General features: G+C 42.5%; 1 protein-coding gene across 2 annotated transcripts in view; it reads right to left on the bottom strand.

Moving 5' to 3' along the window:
• Window positions 1–23,396, bottom strand: part of MED13L (mediator complex subunit 13L) — a 191,047-nt gene that overhangs the window by 138,559 nt on the left and 29,092 nt on the right. For both annotated transcript variants that reach the window (XR_015695529.1, XM_087705668.1), the window contains exon 2: window positions 17,945–18,182. Coding sequence is in view for 1 of the 2 variants with exons in the window: in XM_087705668.1 (XP_087561794.1) it covers window positions 17,945–18,182 (238 nt within the window). In the remaining variant the exon portion in view is untranslated. The remainder of the gene's footprint in view (window positions 1–17,944; window positions 18,183–23,396) is intronic.

The raw sequence follows: 23,396 nt of genomic DNA on the forward strand, positions 1-23,396 counted from the left end.
CGCATGCCTCCACAGTGTCACCTTACAAGCCTAATAAACTGAAGGTCTTGTGAGGTTCTTTGTGGCTTTTCCTGCACACGGCTGCCCGGTCCAAAATTTGAATAAAATCCCTTTTCACAACACAGACCTTAACCGTGATTCAGATCATCATAACGGACGCTCACCCAGATTTCTTTTACACGTTTAAGTAACTTCATTTCGCCAGGAAAAAAAGAAAGAAACCAAAAACACATCTACTTATAAAAGATATTGTTCTAATTTCCCCAATAAATAGCAAAAAAGGGGGAAGGGGAGGGACAACCTCCTGATTAGAGTCGCCCCTCAGGCAATTAAAAAAACACCCTTTTAATGATTGTTTAATTTTCACATAACTAGAATAAATACTGCTCCGCTGCTCCCTTGGTATAATGTCTTATTTTCATGGAAAAAAACTAATTACATGGTTCAGTAACTTGCCTGTGGTAAAAGCATTGATTTTATTTACTTTCAGAAGTTGGACTTCAGCTCAGATTCAACCCTCTAACTAATTCCAACCACATTTAATAGTTCTCTCAATTCCTTCCAAGCATTTAGATCTCAGGGTTTAAGCTGCGGATATTGAAATAATTCCTGTTTATTTGTTCCTGGATCTGGAACAGGGGTTTCTTCTAGTTCTCCAAAGTACATTAACCCAAAGAAACCCCTCTTCTCCAAAATGCAAGGATCCCTTCCTTGTAAGTACCATAAAAAGTACGGCGGGATTTCTTATGTAATTTTTGTTTTCTGAATAAAATATGTGAGTGGTTTTCCCTGCATGGGAAAACACACGGTGTTGCATCCCTCCCCGTCGGCGCCATTCTCAAGCCCTCTGCCATAGATTCATGGAAGAGATGAAGAAGAAAACCTCACAAAGCACAACTTCCTACAGGTTCTTTTTCTTTCAAGCCACAACAGAGTATCGGAATAGGTAGCCCAAGAGTAGACAACACCCCATCTCCTCCCAGGGTGTGCGTACTTTGCTTCCTTCCCTCTCCATACGGGTCAGTCTTATTTGAATTGGATTTTAAAGTTAAGGTTCCTATTTATTGCATTCATGTTTTACAAAGTATTTTAATTTGGAAGGAGAAGGAGGGGGAGGGAGGAAAGGGGGTAGGAAGAAAGAAAGATAGAAGAAGGAAAGATAAAAGAAAGAAAGAAAGAGAATAAATAGGCAGCAAGATAGAAAGTTTAATAGATAGATAGATAGATAGATAGATAGATAGATAGATAGATAGATAGATAGATAGATAGATAGATAGAGATAGAGATAGAGATAGAGATAGAGATAGAGATAGAGATAGATAGATAGATAGATAGATAGATAGATAGATAGATAGATAGATAGATAGATAGATAGATAGATAGATATGATGAATGGATGGATGGATGGATGGATGGATAGATATAAATACGATAGATAATATAGATATATAGATAGAAAGATGATAGACGATAGACAGAGAGACAGAGAGACAGAGAGACAGAGAGAAAGAGAGAATAAATAGGCAGCAAGATAAAGATAGATAGATAGATAGATAGATAGATAGATAGATAGATAGATAGATAGATAGATAGATAGAGACAGACAGACAGACAGACAGACAGACAGACAGATATAGATAGACAATATAGATAGATGGAGAGATGATAGACGATAGACAGAGAGAGACAGAGAAAGAGAAAGAAAGAAAGAAAGAAAGAAAGAAAGAAAGACAATAAATAGGCAGCAAGTTAGATAGATTAAATAATAGATAGATAGATAGATAGATAGATAGATAGATAGATAGATAAATAGATAGATAGATAGATAGATAGATAGTAGATAGATAGATATAGATAGACAGACAGACAGACAGACAGACAATATATAGATAGAGAGATAGAGAGATGATAGACAATAGACAAAGAGAGAGAGAGAGAGTCAGATACAGGAAGGAAGAAAGGAAGGAAGGAAGGAAGGAAGGAAGGAAGGAAGGAAGGAAGGAAGGAAGGAAGGAAGGAAGGAAGGAACACAATAAACAGGCAGCAAGATAGATAGATTAAATAAGAGAGAGACAATAGACAGATAGAGAGATGATAGACAGACAGAGAGACAAACACAGACAAACAGACAGACATTCAAAAAATACAAGAGCCGGTTTTATAAGTCCCTGAAAGGCAGCCACTGAGCCTGGCTCGTGCCCTGGGAAAGGGAAGCAACCGGCCATTCAGGGTGAGAAGGCAGAAGGGTCTGGAAAGGTGACAGGAAATAAGGGAATTGGCTTAGCTTTTTGAACCTCTATCAGCTGCCGCCAGAAATCTCGCCTCACAGTCTTGTTCTCCTAAAAGAATAATCTGTCATGTAAAAGAGCCGTGAATTGCATATCCCAGAGGTCTGAAATTATACTCCAGGTTTCTTGACTCGCCAGCAAGAATTTGGGGGGGAAAAGCAGAGTTCGGAAATCTCTGGTTGTTACCCTGCCATTTCCAGTACGTGGACAAAGCTTTGCCTAAGCCCCCCCTGGAATTCGGCTCTCTATAGGAACAAACGGAAGAAAAGGAACTGGCGATCTCAATCTAAACGCAGCTTAGGTGGTACTTTCGTTTGAATGTGCTCAACGAAAATTGCCACAAAAACAATTTATCTAATGAAGCGTCTTCGGAAACTCATATTTAATTGTTATAACAACCATGCCAGATCAGGAAAGGTGTCAGTTAGGAAGTTAATGCACTTTATTTCAATCAGCCCTTGTTCTTTCAGATTTAAATTGCCTTGATTAAGACTAATCCATTTTGATCAGCAGAAGTGACAGCCCGGTAGGAAACAGCCGCCCCCCCCCCCCCCACACACACACCCAAAGGCCTAGGTAATTCCATTTCTCTGTCTCACGAGTGCATAAATACAACAACATATTGTCTAAATTTACCAATTCTTTTTTTTTTAAAAAAATGAAATGAAAATAAGTCACCTGATGATGCCTTTTAAACATTGTCTCTTAATCAGCTGCAAAAAGCTCCCAAACATTAAAAAAAAAATCTTTCTGAATTTCTATGTACTCATTTCCTGAGGAAGGAAGGAAGTTAAGTATAAATACACAGAATATACAGGAACTCTGCTACAGATGGCAAAGAAATAAGATATCCAGGAAGTGCCCCACACGCTATACAAAGACTTTAGTTTTTGCCAAATAGTAGCTTATTCTGCTTCTAAGATGTCAGCCAGATGTCAGAGTATAAGGAGGCCAAAATATAATTGATCCATCCAGAAGTGCAGCTAGTGTGTGAACAATGAGATTTATTTATTTATCGTGTGGAACATTCAAATTGCACTTTCATAAAAACATAAAGAGACAAAAATTTAAAAATATATTATAAATACACATCTAGAAGGCAGATACAATTTTTAGCTTCATTTGTCACAACCAGCTAATCAGAATAGTCTACATTATAGGCTTTATTTTGGCACTCAGACAGTATAAGTTAGACAATTTGTTTTTCGGCTCTGCAAACACAATTTGGTGATGACATTTTGCCCTATTAAGTGCAGAGGGTGCCTGCACTTCTACCATGGTTCAGGGTTGCATCTTGGGGGAAAAACACCTGGATTTGACCAGCCCTTTGTGATATGGATACTTTGAGATATTAACAATAAAACAGAACTGATCAGAATGTAAATGTTCAGCTTGTAAAATCACTACTAAAGCTTCAAGTATCTAGAGAGCCATGTTCCTTCTCAGTGTAATTAAGCCAACTGCCCCCCAAAAGTTGGGGGAAGGAGAGAGGGAGGCAGGAGGACTGTGGGGTCCTTGGTGATCTCTGAGCTTAGTTGTGGATTAGTGGAGACATGATAGCAGTCTTCCAATATCTCAGGGGTGGCCACAAAGAAGAGGGAGTCAAACTATTCTCCAAGGCACCTGAGGGTAGAACAAGAAGCAACGGGGGGGGGGGGGGGACTAATCAAGGAGAGAAGCAACTTAGGAGAAATTTCCTGAGAGTTAGAACAATTAATCAGTGGAACAACTTGCCTCCAGAAGTTGGGAATGCCCCAACACTGGAAGTCTTTAAGAAGATGTTGGATAGTCATTTGTCTGAAACGGTATAGGGTTTCCTGCTTAGGCAGGGGGTTGGACTAGAAGACCTTCAAGGTCCCTTCAAGGTCCCCTATTGTATTGTATTGTATGATAGATAGATAGATAGATAGATAGATAGATAGATAGATAGATAGATAGATAGATAGATAGATAGATAGATAGATAGATAGAAGATAGATAGATAGATAGATAGATAGATAGATAGATAGATGATAGATAGATGATAGATAGATAGATAGATAGATAGATAGATAGATAGATAGATAGATAAATAGATAAATAGATAAATAGATAAATAGATAAATAGATAGGATAGATAGGATAGATATAGATAGGGAGGGAGGGAGGGAGGCAGACAAACAGACAGACAGACAGACAGAGAGACAGACAGACATAAACTCAGTAGGTTATCTACTCACTATGTATAAAAATGACCCCTCATTTCAACCCTGAGCTACAAATATTCTTCTTTATTGATAGAGTTCACTCATTTGATGCATGTATGATGCATATATAAAACTATGCTAAAGGTGTGCCAAAGGTGTGCCTAGCTCATATTTAGCTACAAAGCAGTAAAAAGGATTATTCGGGGGCATCCATTCTCTTCATAAAACATTTTGCAAATAACACAAATCGTATGTTTAAAAAAACAAAGTCCAGCTTTCTGTTATTTGCCTCCTCCTTTAACCTCTCTACTACAACTCTGTGTCAAATTTTAGATTGCAAACTCCATGAAGCAACTGTTACTTTCTAGTACTCCACAAAGTTCAATACCTACTTAAGAGCACAAATACAAAGTGGTGTGTTTTTTTTCCTAAAGGACTAGTTATTTTCAATAACATTCCAAGTTACTAAGTATCTCCTGTTCTTGATATATATTTAAAAGCACCAGAAGCAATCTGAAATGGATTATTAAATAATGGCAACCATAAGAATTTTCATTTCCCCCCCCCCATAACAGTTTTAACAGTAAAATAAAAGCATGTGCTATAATGGCGCAATCACATTTTAATGCATATAAAACGGTCCAATAAAAAAGAACTTCTAACATAATCTTTGGTATGTGCTTGATTATAAACATTCAAACCATCTGAAGTACTCTTAATTCCCTCACACGCAATCAAAAATGTAAATTAAAATGCACTGAATAACTGTGGCGGGGGAAGAGAAAATATAACCTGTAAAATCTACGTAGTGTAAATATTTGTTTCGGCCGGTGTGCAAGTAGTTCTTGACTTACAACCGTTCATCTGGTTGAACCGTTTAAATGACCCTTCAAAGTTACGACGGTGCTGGAAAAAGTGGCTTACGACTGGTCCTCGCCCTTACGACTGTTGCCACATCCCCAGGGTCAAGTGGTCAAAATTTAGGCGTAGATAACCATTTGTCTAAAGTAGTGTAGGGTATTCTGCCTAAGCAGAGGGTTGGACTAGACGACCTCCAAGATCCCTTCCAACTCTCTAGTCTAGTCCAGTCCAGTCCATTCTATTTTCTACTCTACTCTATTCTACTCTAAATTCTATTCTATTCTATTTCTTCATTCCTCTATTCCTATTCCTATACTATATTATTTATTCATTCCCCTATTTCTATTCCTATTCCTATACTGTACTGTACTGTACTATACTATACTATGCTACACTACACTATACTACACTACACACTACACTACATACTATACTATATTATATTATTCTATTCTTTCACTCCTCTATTCCTATTCCTATACTATACTATTTATTCATTCCCCTATTTCTATTCCTATTCCTATACTGTACTGTACTGTACTGTACTATACTATGATACACTACACTATGTACACTACACTATACTACACTACACACTACACTACATACTATACTATACTATATTATTCTATTCTTTCATTCCTCTATTCCTATTCCTGTACTATACTATACTATTCTATTTATTCATTCCTATTCCTATGCTATGCTATACACTATACTACACTACATACTATTGTGACCCGACAAATGCGCGCATGACAAAAGTGCACCAACAAAACCGCAGCGGTAAAACCGCGACGTCATCAACGCGGCGACAACAGCACGCCGACAGAAGTGCGATTTAAGTTAAGGTAAGGGTTAGGTTTAGGGTTAGGTTTAGGGTTAGGTTTAGGGTTAGGTTTAGGGTTAGGTTTAGGGTTAGGGTTAGGTTTACAGCACGCTTCTGTCGCCGTGCTGTTGTTGTCGCACTTCAGTGCTCATTTCGTCGGCGCGCTTTAGAACTCGCGGTTTTGTCACTGCGGTTTAGTCAGGCTCACTTTTGTCTTTCGCCCTTTTGTCGGTGAACCTATACTATACTATACTATACTATACTATACTATACTATTATATTATATTATATTTATTCATTTCTATTCCTATGCTATGCTATGATATACATTATACTACACTACATACTATACTATACTATTACTATTACTATTACTATTACTATTACTATTACTATTACTATACTATACTATTCTTTCATTCCTCTATTCCTATTCCTATACTATTCTATTTATTCATTCCTATTCCTATTCCTATGCTATGCTATACACTATACTACACTACATACTATACTATACTATACTATACTATACTATACTATACTATACTATACACTATACTGCACTACACTACATACTATTCTATTCTATTCTATTCTATTTTTTCATTCCTCTATTCCTATTCCTATTCTATTCTTCTAGGCACTTGATAACTGCAGTGTGATTGTCCAATAAGCAAAGTCAATAAGGAAGGCAATTTTTTTTAAAAAAAAAAAACAGAGCTATTTCCTTAATGACCAGGGTGAGCAATTAACCATCACAAAAAGATCATCCTATCCAGTGGGACTCGGGTAACTGCTTCGCTTAGTGACCAATGTTCTGATTCCCCTCGTGGTGGTCATGTTACTCAATCATGTAAAGATCTGGTTATAATCCACTTGGAAGGAGGGATTTTCAAGGACTGCAACAAAGACTAAAATTGACGTAAAAGGTCCCTGGCCTGAACCAAGTTGGTCTTCCCCAGGAAAGTTGCTTTTCATGTGTCTTCTGGACAGCATTCCTCATGTCTTTGGTTCTAAAGCAAATACAAGTAGTCCTTGACTTACAAGGCGGCGGTGGTGAGACCCCTCCTGAAGAAACCGTCCTTGGATCCAGCAGTTCTTAATAACTACCGTCCAGTCTCCAACCTCCCCTTTGTGGGGAAGGTTGTTGAGAAGGTGGTGGCCATCCAGCTTCAGCGTACCTTGGAGGAAGCTAACTATCTTGACCCCTTCAGTCTGGCTTCAGGCCCGGTTACAGCACAGAAACCGCTTTGGTCGCATTGACCGATGATCTCTGGAGAGCCAGAGATGGAGGCCATGCGTCCATCCTGGTTCTCCTTGACCTCTCAGCGGCTTTCAATACCATCGACCATGGTATCCTTCTGCGACGACTGCGGGAGGTGGGGGTGGGCGGCACTGTTTTGCAGTGGTTCTCCTCCTACCTCTCGGACAGGTCGCAGTCGGTGTTGGTGGGGGGGCAGAGATTGTCCCCGAGGCCCCTTACTTATGGGGTGCCGCAGGGCTCGGTCTTATCCCCCCTACTATTTAACATATACATGAAACCGCTGGGCGAGATCATTCGAAGGCACGGGATAAAATACCATCAATATGCGGACGATACACAGTTGTATCTGTCCGCCCCGTGCCAACTCAATGAAGCGGTGGAAGTGATGAACCGGGGCCTTGAGGCTGTTAAAGACTGGATGAGAGCTAACAAACTGGTGCTCAACCCGGAAAAGACCGAGTGGCTGTTGTGTTTTCCTCCCAATAATTTGGCTAATGCTCCATCAATCAGGCTGGGGGGACAAAATTTATACCCCTCAGACAGGGTCCGCAACTTGGGAGTCCTCCTGGACCCACAGCTGAGTTTTGACCATCATTTGTCAGCTGTGACCAGGGGGGCATTTGCTCAGGTTCGCCTGATGCGCCAGTTGCGGCCCTACCTGAACCGGGAGGCCCTCACAACAGTCACTCGAGCCCTTGTGATCTCTAGGCTGGAATACTGCAATGTGCTCTACATGGGGCTGCCCTTGAAGAGCATCCGGCGACTTCAGCTAGTCCAGAATGCAGCCGCGCGAGTGATCGTGGGCGCACCACGGTTCGCCCACATAACACCGATCCTCCGCGAGCTGCGCTGGCTACCTGTTGATCTCCGGGTGCACTTCAAGGTCCTACTTACCACTCACAAAGCGCTCCATGGTAGTGGATCTGGCTATTTGAGAGACCGCCTTCTGCCAATTACCTCCCTGCGTCCCATCAGATCGCACAGGGTAGGCCTCCTCCGAATTCCATCCGCCAGTCAGTGCCGACTGGCGACTACGCGGAGGAGAGCCTTCTCAGTCGCAGCTCCGACGCTATGGAACAATCTCCCCGTGGAGATCCGCACCCTCACCACCGCCCAGGCCTTCCGCACGGCCCTTAAGATCTGGCTTTCCCGCCAGGCCTGGGGATAAAAATCTTAGTTTGTCCCCTCCCGAATGATGAATGAATGTTGTGTTTTATTTTTAATATTATGTATTGTCTTATGTCTTTGTACCCCCCTCCCCGTGTTTTGTAAGCCGCCCTGAGTCCCCTCAGGGAAAAGGGCGGCCTATAAATTATAATAAACACTCTAAACACTCTAAACAACACTTCATTTAGTGAACCTTCAAAGTTACGACACGACATGGGGGGGAAGTGACCCAAAGTTTACACTGCTAAGTGAGAAATTCGCTGAGCGGGTCCATCCCCCCATTTTACGACTTCTCCTGCCCTGATACTTAAGCGAATCACTGCAGCTGTGAAATTAGTAACACGGTTGTGAAGTGAATACAGCTCCCCCATTGACTTTACTCATCAGAAGGTTGCAAAAGGGGAACACGTCACACTCACACAGACTCACACAGGACTCTGCAACAGTCGTCAATGTAAGTCAGTTATCAAGCATCCAAACATAAATCACGTGAACATGGAGATGCTGCAACAGTCGTTAAGTGTGAAAAATGGTCGAAGGTCACCAAATGGGGACTGGAGGCTAAAACATAGGAAGAACGGTTGCAGGAACCGAGCATGTCTAGTTTAATGAAAAGAAGGACTAGAGGAGACATGATAGCAGCCTTCCAATATCTCAGGGGTTGCCACAAAGAAGAGGGAGTCAAGTTATTCTCCAAGGCACCTGAGGGTAGAATAAGAAGCAATGGGTGGAAACTAATCAAGGAGAGAAGCAACTTGGAAATAAGGAGAAATTTCCTGCCAGAACAATTCATCAGTGGAACAGAAGTTGCCTCCAGAAGTTGTGAATGCCCCAACACTGGAAGTCTTTAAGAAGATGCTGGATAGCCATCTGTCTGAAACGGTATAGGGTTTCCTGCCCAACTCTGCTATTGTATTGGTATTGGTATTGGTATTGGTATTGGTATTGGTATTGGTATTGGTATTGGTATTGGTATTGGTATTGTATTTGTAATTGTAATTGTACTGTATTGTATTGATCAAGGGGATAAGCAACTTAGAATTAGGGAGAAATTTCCTGACAGTTAGAACAATTAACCAGTGGAACATAAGTTGCCTCCATAAGTTGTGAATGCCCCACCACTGGAAGTCTTTAAGAAGATGTTGGATAGCCATTTGTCTGAAGTGATGTAGGGTTTCCTGCCTAGAAGACCTCCAAGGTCCCTTCCAACTCTGCTATTGTATTGTATTGTAAATGAACTGTTGTAAATCAAGGACCTCTTGCATTGTTCTAAAATCCCCTGCCAATGCCAGATTCTTTGAGTGACACCTTTGAATTTTACTTGAAATAAATTCAGAATGTCACTTATTAGTTTCTGAATGAACTGTTATTAAGGTGAGGGCTACCTTTAGCAAAGAACTAGGCCAGTGATGGCGAACCTTTTCGGCACCAAGTGCCCAAACCAGAACATGAATGCATGTGTACATGCAGGGATGCCGGAACCCCGAAAACCAGCTGACCAGTGTGCCTGTTTTCGGCTGGAAAATGGCCTGTTTTGGGGGTGTTTGGGGGTCCATTTTCAGGCCGTTTTGGGGGACGTTTTCCGTCACTCCGGTGCCTGCGAAGACCAGCTGGCCAGTGCATCGGAAACCAGAAGAGCAAGTGGCGACAGCGCATTACCCGCAGAGAGGGCTCTATGTGCCACCTCTGGCATGCCTACCATAGGTTTGCCATCACAGAACTAGGCTATTCCGTCTTTGCAAAAAAAAGCTTCATAAGGAGTCAACTTTCTTTCCACAGAGGCCTGCCACCCCTCCCTTCCCCCAACCTCCCCCCCCCCAGATCTTCTCAATATTAAATCTATTTCTGTAAATGCTCCGTTCTCTTTCTCCAAAGACACCTTCAGCGGAACGCTGCTCCTTTACCTTACCTAGATTTCTACCAACAACAGGTGTTGCAATTATTTCTTCAAAACACATTACGTCCCAATATATGTCAGGCAGAAATACTGATACAGACACCAAATGATAAATTCCAACTCCCAGGTGCGGCATGCTTTTCAATTTACAATTAACGCCAGCCAGCAGCAAGTTATTCCAGCTCGCATCCTTTAATGCATCATGCAGAAACCAGAAATACCCTGTATGTATGTATGTATGTATGTATGTATGTATGTATGTATATATACATACATACAATTGACTTGCTTTCCTTTCCTGCTATATGTGTGTGTGTGTGTATGTATGTATGTATGTATGTGTGTGTGTGTGTGTGTATATATATGTATATATATATATATATATATTTATATATATATTTGTAAGCTGCTTTGTTGGCTGATGAGCAGGATAAAATATATATATTTGACTAAATAAATTAAAACAAGTGAGCTGTTTAATCTGCAAGGTGAATGGCTGGGGTAGACCATCTGGGCCCTTCCAGATGTTGAAATATAACACTCCCTCCTTGTTGGACATTTCTGCTGTCTGGAACTGCAATTCATATATTGTTTATTTAATTTGTTTTTATGGAAGAAAATTTATATGGCGGCCCAATTCACTCACGGTGTCTCTCCCGTGTAGGAGATGAACAGACTGAGCCTGAGGGAGGGGGTCAAATTTGTCATCAGTCTCAAATCTCTTTGCGCCCACAAGTCCAGCCCACCTTGAGCGCCATACCACCAATTTGCTTTGACTCAGATTCTTGTAGTGACCTTAAGCTTGCAACAAACCTTTATATTGATTTGAACTGCCTGGATTTCCTGATTTCTTGTGCTTGACATCCGAGCAGTTTACGAAGGTATTACCCGAGAATAAACTTGTAGCACTTCATTTAATGGCCGTTCAAAGTTCCAACTGATTTAGGACTGTTTTTCACAGCTACGACTTTTACAACACCCCCATAATCCTGGGATCAAAATTCAGATGTGCTTGGCAGCTGGCTCATATAGTTGTGGCCCACCAGTGGCCAGTAGACCTGGCAGCAGATTTGGACAGTGAGGAGGTTGGGAAGGAACCTGGGCCAGTCCTGGATTCTCGGGAAGGCTCTGATGAGGGCTCTGTGTCCGAGGCAGAGAGGGGACCAGACCCATATGCCAGTTATCAGCTGTCTCCAGTGTCAGACATCAGTGAGGCAGACGAACAGCTGGAGTCTGTTCCCAGTGTGTGCATGCGCAGAGTTGCCAGACAAAGGGAACAGCTAAAGAACAGGGGCTGACTTGGGAGTAAGGCCACAGGTGGACAATGAATGGCCCCTCCCAGAGGGAATAAAAGAGGAGCAAAAGGGGAGTGGAGTTTGCAGGAGACCATTAGTTTGCTTCATTGATTCGTGACTCTCTGAGACTCCTACCCACGTTTTGCAGCTATCAGCTCTCCAAGCCAGAGAAGGTCTGTGACTGCAAATCCTCCCTTGGAAGACTTTGCTGGAGGTGAATGAGCAGAATTCACGGTCAATTAATAAAGGGTTTTTTTGTCAGGACAAGGAGTCTGCTTCATGCTCTCAGGAAGCCTCGGTCAGAACATTTCCTTCCAATAAGGGCTGCTTCCTTCCGTCCTTCCTTCTCAAGCCCCAAACTGCCCACGAAAAATAAATAGGCTACATCACATCCAGGGCAGAGGAGGTGGGAGGCAGTGGGGAAAACATATTATTAAAGCTTAGCTGGGTAAATAGGGATGGAACCCAGGCTGCCGTTCCAAAGAGGTGCCTCATAAAAAATTAACACCCATGGAACTCTTGATGTAACGCTGCAGAGCCATCCTTTTCATTATAAATGAATGGGCTTGCTAACCTGCCTCAAGTAGGCCATGAGACGGCTTGGAAATCAACCCCATTCAGAGATTCTCCCAGGGTGCTTAGCCAAGGAAACAATCTGGCGTCCGCGGAGGAATTTATTTTGTAAAGGCCAAAGGATGACAACACAGGGAGTGTCGGCCAGAGAGAGGAGTTCAAGGAAAAAAAACAGAAACAACACAATCCAGACCCGCAATCCAGACCCTGTGCTGTTATCACACTTTTTGATTCTTTGTTTTGAATTTGCTTCCGGATTTTTGGCTTGCTTGCAAGCGGGGGGGGGGGGGGGACGACAACAAACGAAACTTGTCGCTTCTGCTAATCAAGATAGGTTTACTGTGATAGAAATGGTTTGCCCGTAAGGTTGTGTAAAAGTCAAAGTCAAGAAGTTGTGGTTGTCATGTTGTCATCATCGAAAGACAGCCGGAAGTCGTTGCCTTTTTCTTTCCCTCTCCCTATTTTCATTTCTCCACTTCTCCCCTTTCTTTTGCTTTTCCTTTTTTTTTAAAAAAAAATCTCTTTGTATTTTATTGTTTTGATGAACCAATCAGAAAAGTTTCAAACAGGAGGAAGCTGCGCGTGGAGGTCTGCAGCCACAACCTTACGAGGACTGGACCCTCACTCCTTTTTCACCGTTGGACCAAGCACCGAGAGGAAGGTTTTTACAGACCACAACGGAGCCCAACATTTCTGTTGCTAAGCAAGACGGCTGGCCCCATTTTACGGCCCTTCTTGCCTTCTGGTTAAGGGAGACGCTGCTGTTCAGTTGTTAAGTGAATCTGGTTTCCCCATTGTCAGAAGGTCACAAAAGGAGATCGCATGACCTTGGGATGCAATAACGGTCATAAATATGTGTTCCCAAGTGCCTGATGCAAACTCCTGGTCCCGACAAAAACCCCTTTTATGAATTGACTATGAATTCTGCTCATTCACCTCCAGCAAAGTCTTCCGAGGAAGGAGTTACAGTCACAGACCTTCTCTGGCTTGGAGAGCTGCCAGACTGATCTCTGCAAAACCTGGCAAGGAGCCTCGGAGAGTCAGGAATCAATGAAGCGAACTAATGGTCTCCTGCAAACTCCACTCCCCTTTCGCTCCTCTTTTATGTCCTCTGGGAGGGGCCATTCACCGTCCACTTGTGGCCTTAGTCCCAAGTCAACCCTCGTTCTTTAGCTCTTCTCTTCGTCTGGCAACTCTGTGCATGCGCACACTGGGAACAGGCTCCAGCTGCTCCTCTGCCTCACTGATGTCTGACCCTGAAGGCAGCTGATAACTGGCATACGGCTCTGGCCCCCTCTCTGCCTCTGACACAGAGCCCTCATCAGAGCCTTCCCAAGACTCCAGGACTGGCCCAGGTTCCTCCCCAACCTCCCCACTGTCTGAATCTGCTGCCAACTCTACTGGCCACTGGCCACTATATGAACCAGCTGCCAAGCACATCTGAATTTTGATCCCAGGATTATGGGGGTGTTGTAAAAGACGTAGCTGTGAAAATAAGTCAGTGGCAGTTGTAACTTTGAACGGCCATTAAATGAAGTGTTACAAGTTTTTTCTCGGGTAATATCTTTGTAAACTGCTCGGATGTCAAGCACAAGAAATCAGGAAATCCAGGCAGTTCAAATCAATATAAAGGTTTGCTGCAAGCTTAAGGTCACTACAAGAATCTGAGCTACTAACAGTCAAAGCAAATTGGTGGTACGGAGCTCAAGGTGGGCTGGACTTAAGTCTCCTGTGGGCGCAAAAAGATTTGAGACTGATGACACATTTAACCCCTCCCTCAGGCTCAGTCTGTTCATCTACACGGGAGAGACACCGAGAGTGACTTGGGCTGCCATATAAATTTTCTTCCATAAAAACAAATTAAATAAACGATATATGAATTGCAGTTCCAGACAGCAGAAATGTCCAACAAGGAGGGAGTGTTATATTTCAACATCTGGAAGGGCCCAGATGGTCTACCCCAGCCATTCACCTTGCAGATTAAACAGCTCACTTGTTTTAATTTATTTAGTCAAATATATATATTTTATCCTGCTCATCAGCCAACAAAGCAGCTTACAAAAGGCAATCAAAAACCATAATCACCGATCATTAGTAAACAAACACGCAGACACAAAAAAAAAGGTCACTGTTGTTTCATTTTAAGCCAAGATTACACAAATACGGTATTATTTTTCTAATAAAAGAGTTTTCACCTGATAATCAAGAAAGGTGGCACGGCTGAATAGCTGCACGAGGGTTTGTTTTCACTGGGGTAACAAAACTAGAAAGCTTCCATTTGGCTTCTAGGATAAAAAAATCTACATTTATTCAGAGCAGAAGGTTTAGAACAGTGTTTCTCAGTGTTTCCCTGGCTGGGGAATTCTGGGAGTTGAAGTCCAGACATCTTCAAGTTGCCAAGGTTGAGAAACACTGGCTTAGAAACTTCTTTAGCTAGGTGTTATGAAGATGTTTGATGGAAGATTTCCCCAAGTTCAGAAACAGATTGTGTACTGTAGTCCTCGACTTACGACAGTTCATTTAGTGAATGTTCAAAGTTACAACGGCACTGAAAAAAGCGACTTATGACCATTTCCCACACTTAACGACCACTGAAGCACCTCCATGGTCATGGGTTCCAAATTCAACTACTTGGCAACTGACTCATATTTTGACGGGTGTCCCGGGGTCACGTGATCACCTTTTACAACCTTCTGAGAAAGCAAAGCCAATGGAGAAGCACAGATTCACTAACAACTACGGTAATTCACGTAACAACTATGGCATGAAAGGTCGTAAAACAGGGCAAAATTCGCTTAACAAATATCTCACTTAGCAACAGAAATTTTGGGCTGGATTGTGGCTGCAAATCAAGGATTTACCTGTCTGTCCAGAGAAAATTCAAAGCACAGGCATAGGAAGAAGAGCATCTATTCTCCAAAGCACCCGAGGGCAGGATAAGAAGCAATGTGTGGAAACTAATCAAGGAGAGAAGCAACTTAGAACTAAGGAGAAATTTCCTGACTGCTAGAACAATTAATCAGTGGAACAACTTGCCTCCAGAAGTTGTGAATGCCCCAACACTGGAGGCTTTTAAGAAGATGTTGGATAGTCATTAGTCTGAAATGGTATAGGGTTTCCTGCCTAGGCAGGGGTTTGGACTAGAAGACCTCCAAGGTCCCTTCCAACTCTGCTATTGTATTGTATTGAATCTTACTTGAAGAAATGGGAGAAAACAGGTAACTATCAAAATCCCTCAAAGCTTAACAGAAGCTGCATCCATTTTTCATTGTCTGGTGTTTTTTTCAAAATTAGGAACCAACCCAACATACTTCAAAAATGGATCTCCCCTTAGGAAGAGAGGGGGTTAGGAGAAAGGGGGGGGAAGTGGAGGAGAGGAAGAAGGAGGGGAAAGAGGAGAGAGGAAGGGGAAGTAGAGAAGAGAAGGATGACAGAGGGAAGAAAGGAGGTAGGGAGGAGGAGAGAGGGAGAAGAGGTAAGAAAAGGATGGATAGGGTATAAATATGCTGTATGGAGAGCAGAAGAGCAAATAATAGTCTTGGGGGTTTGATGGTAAGACGAATTGACATAATACTGAATAATACAAAATAGTATTGGTTATGTAATGGTATACATGTGGTTATTTGTATGAAAATAAATAAAAAACATTTTAAGAAATGGATCCCCCCCACCCTTCAGAAAGGCTGGCAACAATAGCCCAACTCAGCAACCCCCAGAGGCTCTTAGCCCGTAACACAATTCAACGGTGAACGAGATTAACATTTATAGTGCTAAAGTTTGATCTGAACACACTGCCAAAAAAAAACGCCCTGACCTACATCTGGCCTTTGATTGTCAGAAAAGGGGAAGAGGGCTTCAGAAATAAAACCTAATGTGGGAGGCTGAGGCTTTGCTTTATACAACGCCACTTCTCCACATCTGTCCTTCTTACTATCTGTCTGCGTTTATTTAAGGTGGAGAGTGGGGGAGCGTACAAGGGGGACCACACAGGTTTTTGTGTGCGCCGCATTCTCCACCCTGGGGTTGAATCTGTGTGATGGATCATATTTCACCAGGTTCCAAAGTAGCAGAAGGATGCAAACACATAGATTTTAGTGAATGGCAAAGGAGTTCACCTTAAACATGGCCAGGCTGACCATCAGTGGTGGGTTGCAGGCGGTACGCCCCGGTACGGGCGTACCAGAGCCTGCCCGGAGCACCGGGTACTGTTCCGGTGCAGTGCTCCGGAGAACCCACCCGTCCCTTACCTGTCCTTTAAGCCTTTGGCGCTTCCGCACACGAGCATGGTGCGTATGGCGCCTGCGCGACCTTCTGCCAAGCAGCTGGAGGCTTGTGGAGGCTTCGCAGGGAGGTCCACCTGTGGCCTTACTCCCAAGTCAACCCCTGTTCTTTAGCTGTTCCCTTTGTCTGGCAATTCTGTGCATGCGTACACTGGGAACAGGCTCCAGCAATTCTTCTGCCCCACTGATCCCCAAAGGCAACTGATAATTGTCAGACGGCCTTGGCCCCCTCTCTGCCTCCGGCACAGAGCCCTCATCAGAGCCTTCCCCAGACTCCAAGACTGGCCTGTCTTCCTCCCCAACCTCCTCACTGTCCGAATCTGCTGCCGGCTCTGGTGGCCACTTGTGGGCCACAACAGACAAAGCTTGCAACAGATTGGAGATTTGATTCCTCATACAAACGTACCAATTCATCCACATTTCTTTCGCGTAATTTCAAAAGCAAAAAAAAAAAAAAAGATTTAAAACTGGCGATTAAGTGTCTACATGGAGGATTATATGAGTCACCAAGCCTTTATAATCTTCACTGATCTACTTTAGTTCAATATGCACATTTGGAGTTTACTCAAAAGGATTCCCGTCCCAAACCACAAACATTCTTGCATCCAATCCAATTTTTTTTTTCTCATCCGAGGCATCGTTCAAAAACAAAACAAAAAAACCAACCAGAATGGAGATCCACTTTAAACCTCTCGATGTATACAGGAAGTCCTCGAGTTACAACCGTTCACTCAGTGACCGTTCACAATGGCACCAAATTGACTTACAACCATGTTTCTCATGACTGCTGCAACATCTGCGTGGCGGCGCGATCCAAATTCAGACCCTTGGCAACTGACTTGCAGTCATGTCGGCTTTAGGGTCCAGGTCACGAGATGTTGCGACTTTCTGACAAAGAAGTTGGAAAGCGGATTCGCTTAATAATCGTGTTACTTAACACAGTGTTTCTCAACCTTGGCAACTTTCAGTCCTTTGGACTTCAACTCCCAGAATCCCCCAGCCAGCATAGCTGGCTGGGGGAATTCTGGGAGTTGAAGTCCACAGGACTGAAAGTCGCCAAGGTTGAGAAACACTGACTTAACAAACACAGTGATTTAGTTTACAACTGCGGCAAAAACAAGGTTGTGAAATGGGGCAAAGCTCATTTGGCAAATGTTTCACTTAGCAGGAAGCTCGGCCTCAGTTGTGGTCGTAAGTCGAGGACTACCTGTATAGTCAACAAACTACATTAAAGAGAGGCTTTCAATGTAGAATTAGAGCTGAAGTCGAGGAGGAAATATATATCTATATATATATATACTTACTGTGTAGCTCATGGTGAATGACATCTATCAGATTCGGTTCGTCTCCCCACCAAAATATCCATAGCTCCTTACAATTCGGTTTGACATCACGCCGCCAGACGCACAAGAGATTGGCCTGCAAACATCGGATGAAACTCAAGAGAATTGGGTCATCTTGAGCAGGGGCTGATATAATAGGTCCACAATCTCCATGACCTTCAAAGTTGTACCTACGCCACTTGATGCCTGTCAGTTCCGCCTGCAGGAAACAAAACAAAAAAGCAACATGTTATTAAAACCGTAGTTTTTACAGCCAACTGATTTGCAGGATTACTTCTTCCCCCCCCCCCACTTTTTTCCCCCCGGGATTCTAAAACCTTAAGCTGCTAAACTACAAAAAGCATCATCCAAATGAAAATAGTTTTAACACGGAAAGGATTGTTTCCCCCCCCCCCCTTTAATATTTCCACCCGATGGTCAGTTGCCCTATTTAAACTGGAGAAGCTATTAACCAAATAAATGAATAAATGAAATTACAGAATAAACTGTATTTACACTTTTATCCCACTGGAAAAGAGGGAAGAGAACTGCCCGTATGTCTGCCGTACAAAAGTAATTATGATACAGTACACATTGTCACATTGCTCTTTTAAAATCCTGAGAACAACAAAATAGAATAACAGGGTTGGAAGGGACCTTGGAGGTCTTCTAGTCCAACCCCCTGCTCAAACAGAAGACCCTATAGCACGAGAGGCTGTCCAGTCTCTTCCTAAAAACTTCCAATGATGGAGCACCCACAACTTCTGAAGGCAAGCTATTCCACTGATTTATTGTTTTCATCGTCAGGAAAACATTGTCTCCTTAGTTCTAGGTTGCTTCTCTCCTTGATATTTGGGATCCTTTGCTTCTTGTCCTGCCCTCTGGTGCTTTGAAGAATAGCTTTACCCCCTCTTCTTTGTGGCAGCCCCTCAAATATTGGAACATTGCTATCATGTTACCCCCTAGTCCTTCTTTTCACTGGACTAAAGGTAAAGGTAAAGCTAAAGTGTGCTAGTCATTCCCTGCTCTAGGGCAGTGTTTTTCAACCACTGTGCCGCGGCACACTAGTGTGCCGTGACATAGTGTAAGGTGTGCCGTGGGAAAAACACTTTATATATAGTCAATATAGGCACATAGTTAAATTTTTTTAATATTTTCTAATGGTGGTGTGCCTTGTGATTTTTTTCATGAAAAAAGTGTGCCTTTGCACAAAAAAGGTTGAAAAACACTGCTCTAGGGGACGGTGCTCATCTCCGTTTCTAAGCCGAAGAGCCAGCGCTGTCTGAAGACGTCTCCGTGGTCATGTGGCCGGTAAGACTAAACGCCGAAGGCACAAGGAATGCTGTTAATCTTCCCACCAAAGGTGGTTCCTATTTGTCTACTTTAATTTTTACGTGCTTTCAAACTGCTAGGTTGACAGAAGCTGGGACAAGTAATGGGAGCTCACTCTGTTTGAACCGCCGAACCGCCGACCTTTCTGATCGACAGGCTCAGCGTCTTAGCCACTGAGCCACCACGTCCCTGTAACTAGACTGTTCCCTAGAGTAGACAAACCCAATTCCAGCAATCATTCTTCATACGTTTTAGCCTCTTAGAACAGAATGCGGATCTTAGAAGATCTTAGAAGCAGATAAGAACTATTTAAAAATAAGCCTTCGGAATACAGTGATTCTAAGCCAGGATATGAAGCAAATTCAGTTCAATTAGAAATAGTACAGCTAAACCTGTTAGCGCTTGAAAAATGTGATTCTTTGCAAGTCAAAATCCTGAGCATTACTAACTGCATAAAACATGGACTCCTGAACTGGCAGTCAATATCTTTAGCTTCAAAACAAAAAAAAACAGGAGGGAAAAAAGAAACTTTAGAACTAATCAAGATGTTACAACACAGCCAACCAATCCGCTTACAGCAACAAAGCCAGCACTCCACACGCCCCCACCAATATTTATAGAAAGACGGCAGCTCCGATCACGCTTTGCTCGCACAAGCACAAAGCCCAAAACCCAGCCTGAAGATGGCAAGTGAGACCTCGCTGAAACCTTGCCAAGACAATCCCAATCTTACATGGGAAAAGACCCGAATAAAACAAGACCAGCATATACATATATACATACATATATACATACATGTATACATGTATACATACATATACATGCATATATATACATGCATATATATATATATATATATATATATATATATATATATATATATATATATATATATATATATATATATACACACACACATGCATATATATATATATATATATATATATATATATATATATATATATATATATACACATATACATATACATACACATACACATACACATACACACACACACACACACACACACACATGTATTCGTGTTGTATTTGTGCTGATAAATAAATAAAGGGAGAGCACAAATTTTATCAGCACAAATACAACACAAATGTAACAAAGGCAACAGTAAAAATATTGGGTCTCTGTCTGGATGGTCTCTTGTGACGAGCCGATAGACAGAGAAAGGAAACAATAGGCTTCCTCCCATATTTGGGCATACCAGGGGTTGTGACACTAAATACATACATGTATACATACATATACATACATACATATATATACACATAGATACATACATACAAATACACACAAACATATATATCACTTTCTATTGATCTCTGCCACTTTCTTAAATTATAATAATCACCAGCAACAGCTGCTAACAAACACACTGCTTAGCCTTTCATATCACAGAAACGCGGCATCACACATTTTAACCGGTGGAAGCTGCTTCATCAATTGCTTGAATAATCGATCCCCATCTCAAAAAATCATTTAGCAGATTGGGAAGGAATGATCCTTTCTTTTAAGAAACCAATACATTATTCTGCGTTCCTGCTTTGGAGACTTGCACTTTGCTGATTGACGGGAATTCGTGAGTTCTGCGTCGAAGTAAATGAAAAGAAAAGGCAATTTATCAGGTGAGATTCTATGGTGCGTCCACTGATTTTTATTCTCTAACGGAAGCAACCGATCGGCGTTTCTGCAGGCGCAGGCACACTCACAATTCTGAAAGCAGCTATTTGCTTAATTTACGACTACCCTCAATCATACCCTTTCCACCAGAGGCAGATTTAAAGCTAGAGTTAAAAGAAGAAGCCAAAAGAAGCCATAGAAAATCCTTAATGATAATTCCTCTAAATCACACACACACACACAAATTTTAGAGAAAACGCCAACCTAACAATGTGAAAAGGAACAAAAGAGGCTATTGCAGGTAGTCCTCGACATACGACCACATTGGAGCCCCAAATTTCTGTTGCTAAGCAAGGCAGTTGATAACTGAGTTTTGCCCCATTGCACGACCTTCCTTGCCACAGTTAAGTGAGACATTCGTGAAGTGAGCTTTTTTCACACGGACGACCTCTGTAGCATCCCGATGCTCACGTGATCAAAATTCTGACGCTTGGCAACTGACTCGTACTTACGACTGTTGCGGTGTCCTACCCAAGGTCACGCGATTCCCCTTTCGCCACTGTCTGACCAGCCAAAGGAAGGGGGAAGCCAGCTTCACTCAACAACCGTGCGACGAACTTACCAGCTTTGGCAATTCACCTAGCAACCGCGGCAAGGAAGGTGGTAAAATGGGGCAAGGCTAACTGAACAGGCGTCTCGCTTAACAACATCAATTCGGGGCTCAATTGTGGTTTTACGTCAAGGACTACCTGTAATGTTTTTTAGAGTTGTCTGTAGGTAGATTTCTACGAGATTTGGGCTTCTGAGACCTTAAAATGACTCGATATCAGCCCGGTATTTATTGGGTCACGTAACTTTACAAGGAAGCCCAGAAAATAAGTAGAAATAACATAACTTGGATCATGTAGCATGTTAGCCTCTGAAACCCAACCTAATCAAACCCAAGTGCCTTGTTTACATAACACACTTAGCCAAAATAAACAAACCATGTAACGGTTTAGAATGCCGGTCTGCCTCACAGATGCTGAACTACGAAGCTACACCCACCCTTATTCCAGTTCAGTTTCACGCCTTGTGCAAGCACAGCCTATAAGGTGGGCCGTTATTAAAATTATTGCTACTGCCATCAGAAACTGCTATACTTATTTTGAGGGAACAGACAGATTTTGATATCCCCCATTGGACCGATTTGCAATGGAGGCTTTCTGACTTTTTCAGGTCCGTGCTCATCATTTATTAAAAAAAAAAATGTCATTTATTACTGGACTTACATTGTTTTTCCGCCGAGAATTATTGATGATGTGGGGAAACATTTTGAGATACTGTTGTGCTCACCGACCTCAGAATGAAAATACAGTGGTGTCAAAACAGGAAACAGGAAGAGAGATACTGGAGAAGAAAGGCTTCATCTAAGGCGGGACAATGTGGGCAACTTTTGAAGACACATGGACTTTAACTCCCAGAATTCCCCAGTTTGGGTATTAAAGTCTACATGGCTTTAAAATTACAAAGTAATTTTATTAAATTGCAAAGGTAAAGGTTCTCCTCGCACATATGTGCTACTCGTTCCCGACTCTAAGGGGCGGTGCTCATCTCCGTTTCAAAGCTGAAAAGCCAGCGCTGTCCGAAGATGCCTCTGTGGTCATGTGGCCGGCATGACTCAATGCCGAAGGTGCACGGAACGCTGTTCCCTTCCCACCAAAGGTGGTTCCTACTTTTCTACTTGCATTTTTTACGTGCTTTCAAACTGTTAGGTTGGCAGAAGCTGGGACAAGTAACAGGAGCTCACTCCATTATGCAGTACTAGGGATTCTGATTGACAAGCTCAGCGTCTTAGCCACTGAGCCACTATGTCCCTTAAAAAGTATGATTTAAGAATATGTAAACAAATTGTCCAGAATAGCAATAGCCCTTAGACTTATATACCACTTCACAGTATTTTACAGCCCTCTCTAAGAGGTTTACAGAGTCAGCCTCTTGCCCCCAACAACCTGGGCCCTCATTTGACCCACCTCGAAAGGATGGAAGGCTGAGTCAACCTTGAGCCTGGTGAGATTTGAACTGCCAAATTGCAGGCAGCCAGCAGGCAGCAGAATTAGCCTGCAGCACTGCACACTAACCACTGTGCCATTCTGCACCAGAATGGTACAGTAGTCCTTGACTTACAACCACAATGGAGCCCCAAAATATATGTGGCTTAGCAAGACAGTTGTCGAGTGAATTCTGCCCCATTTTATGACCTTTCTTGCCACTGTTGTTAAGTGAAGCACTGCATCTGTTGAATTAGGAACACGGTTTGTTAAGGGAACCTGGCTTCCCTATTGACTTGGCTCGTCAGAGGGTCACAAGAAGGGATCTCATGAGGCTGGGACTCTGCAACTGTCATAAACCTGAGTCAGTTGCCAAGCATCTGAATTTCGATCATGTGATCATGGGGGGGGGATGGTGCAACAGACGTAAGTGTGA

This window comes from Thamnophis sirtalis, unplaced genomic scaffold (assembly GCF_051295495.1).
Source record: "Thamnophis sirtalis isolate CommonGarterSnake01/CBP01778 unplaced genomic scaffold, rThaSir2_p1.2 scaffold_2, whole genome shotgun sequence".
Lineage (NCBI taxonomy): Eukaryota > Metazoa > Chordata > Lepidosauria > Squamata > Natricidae > Thamnophis > Thamnophis sirtalis.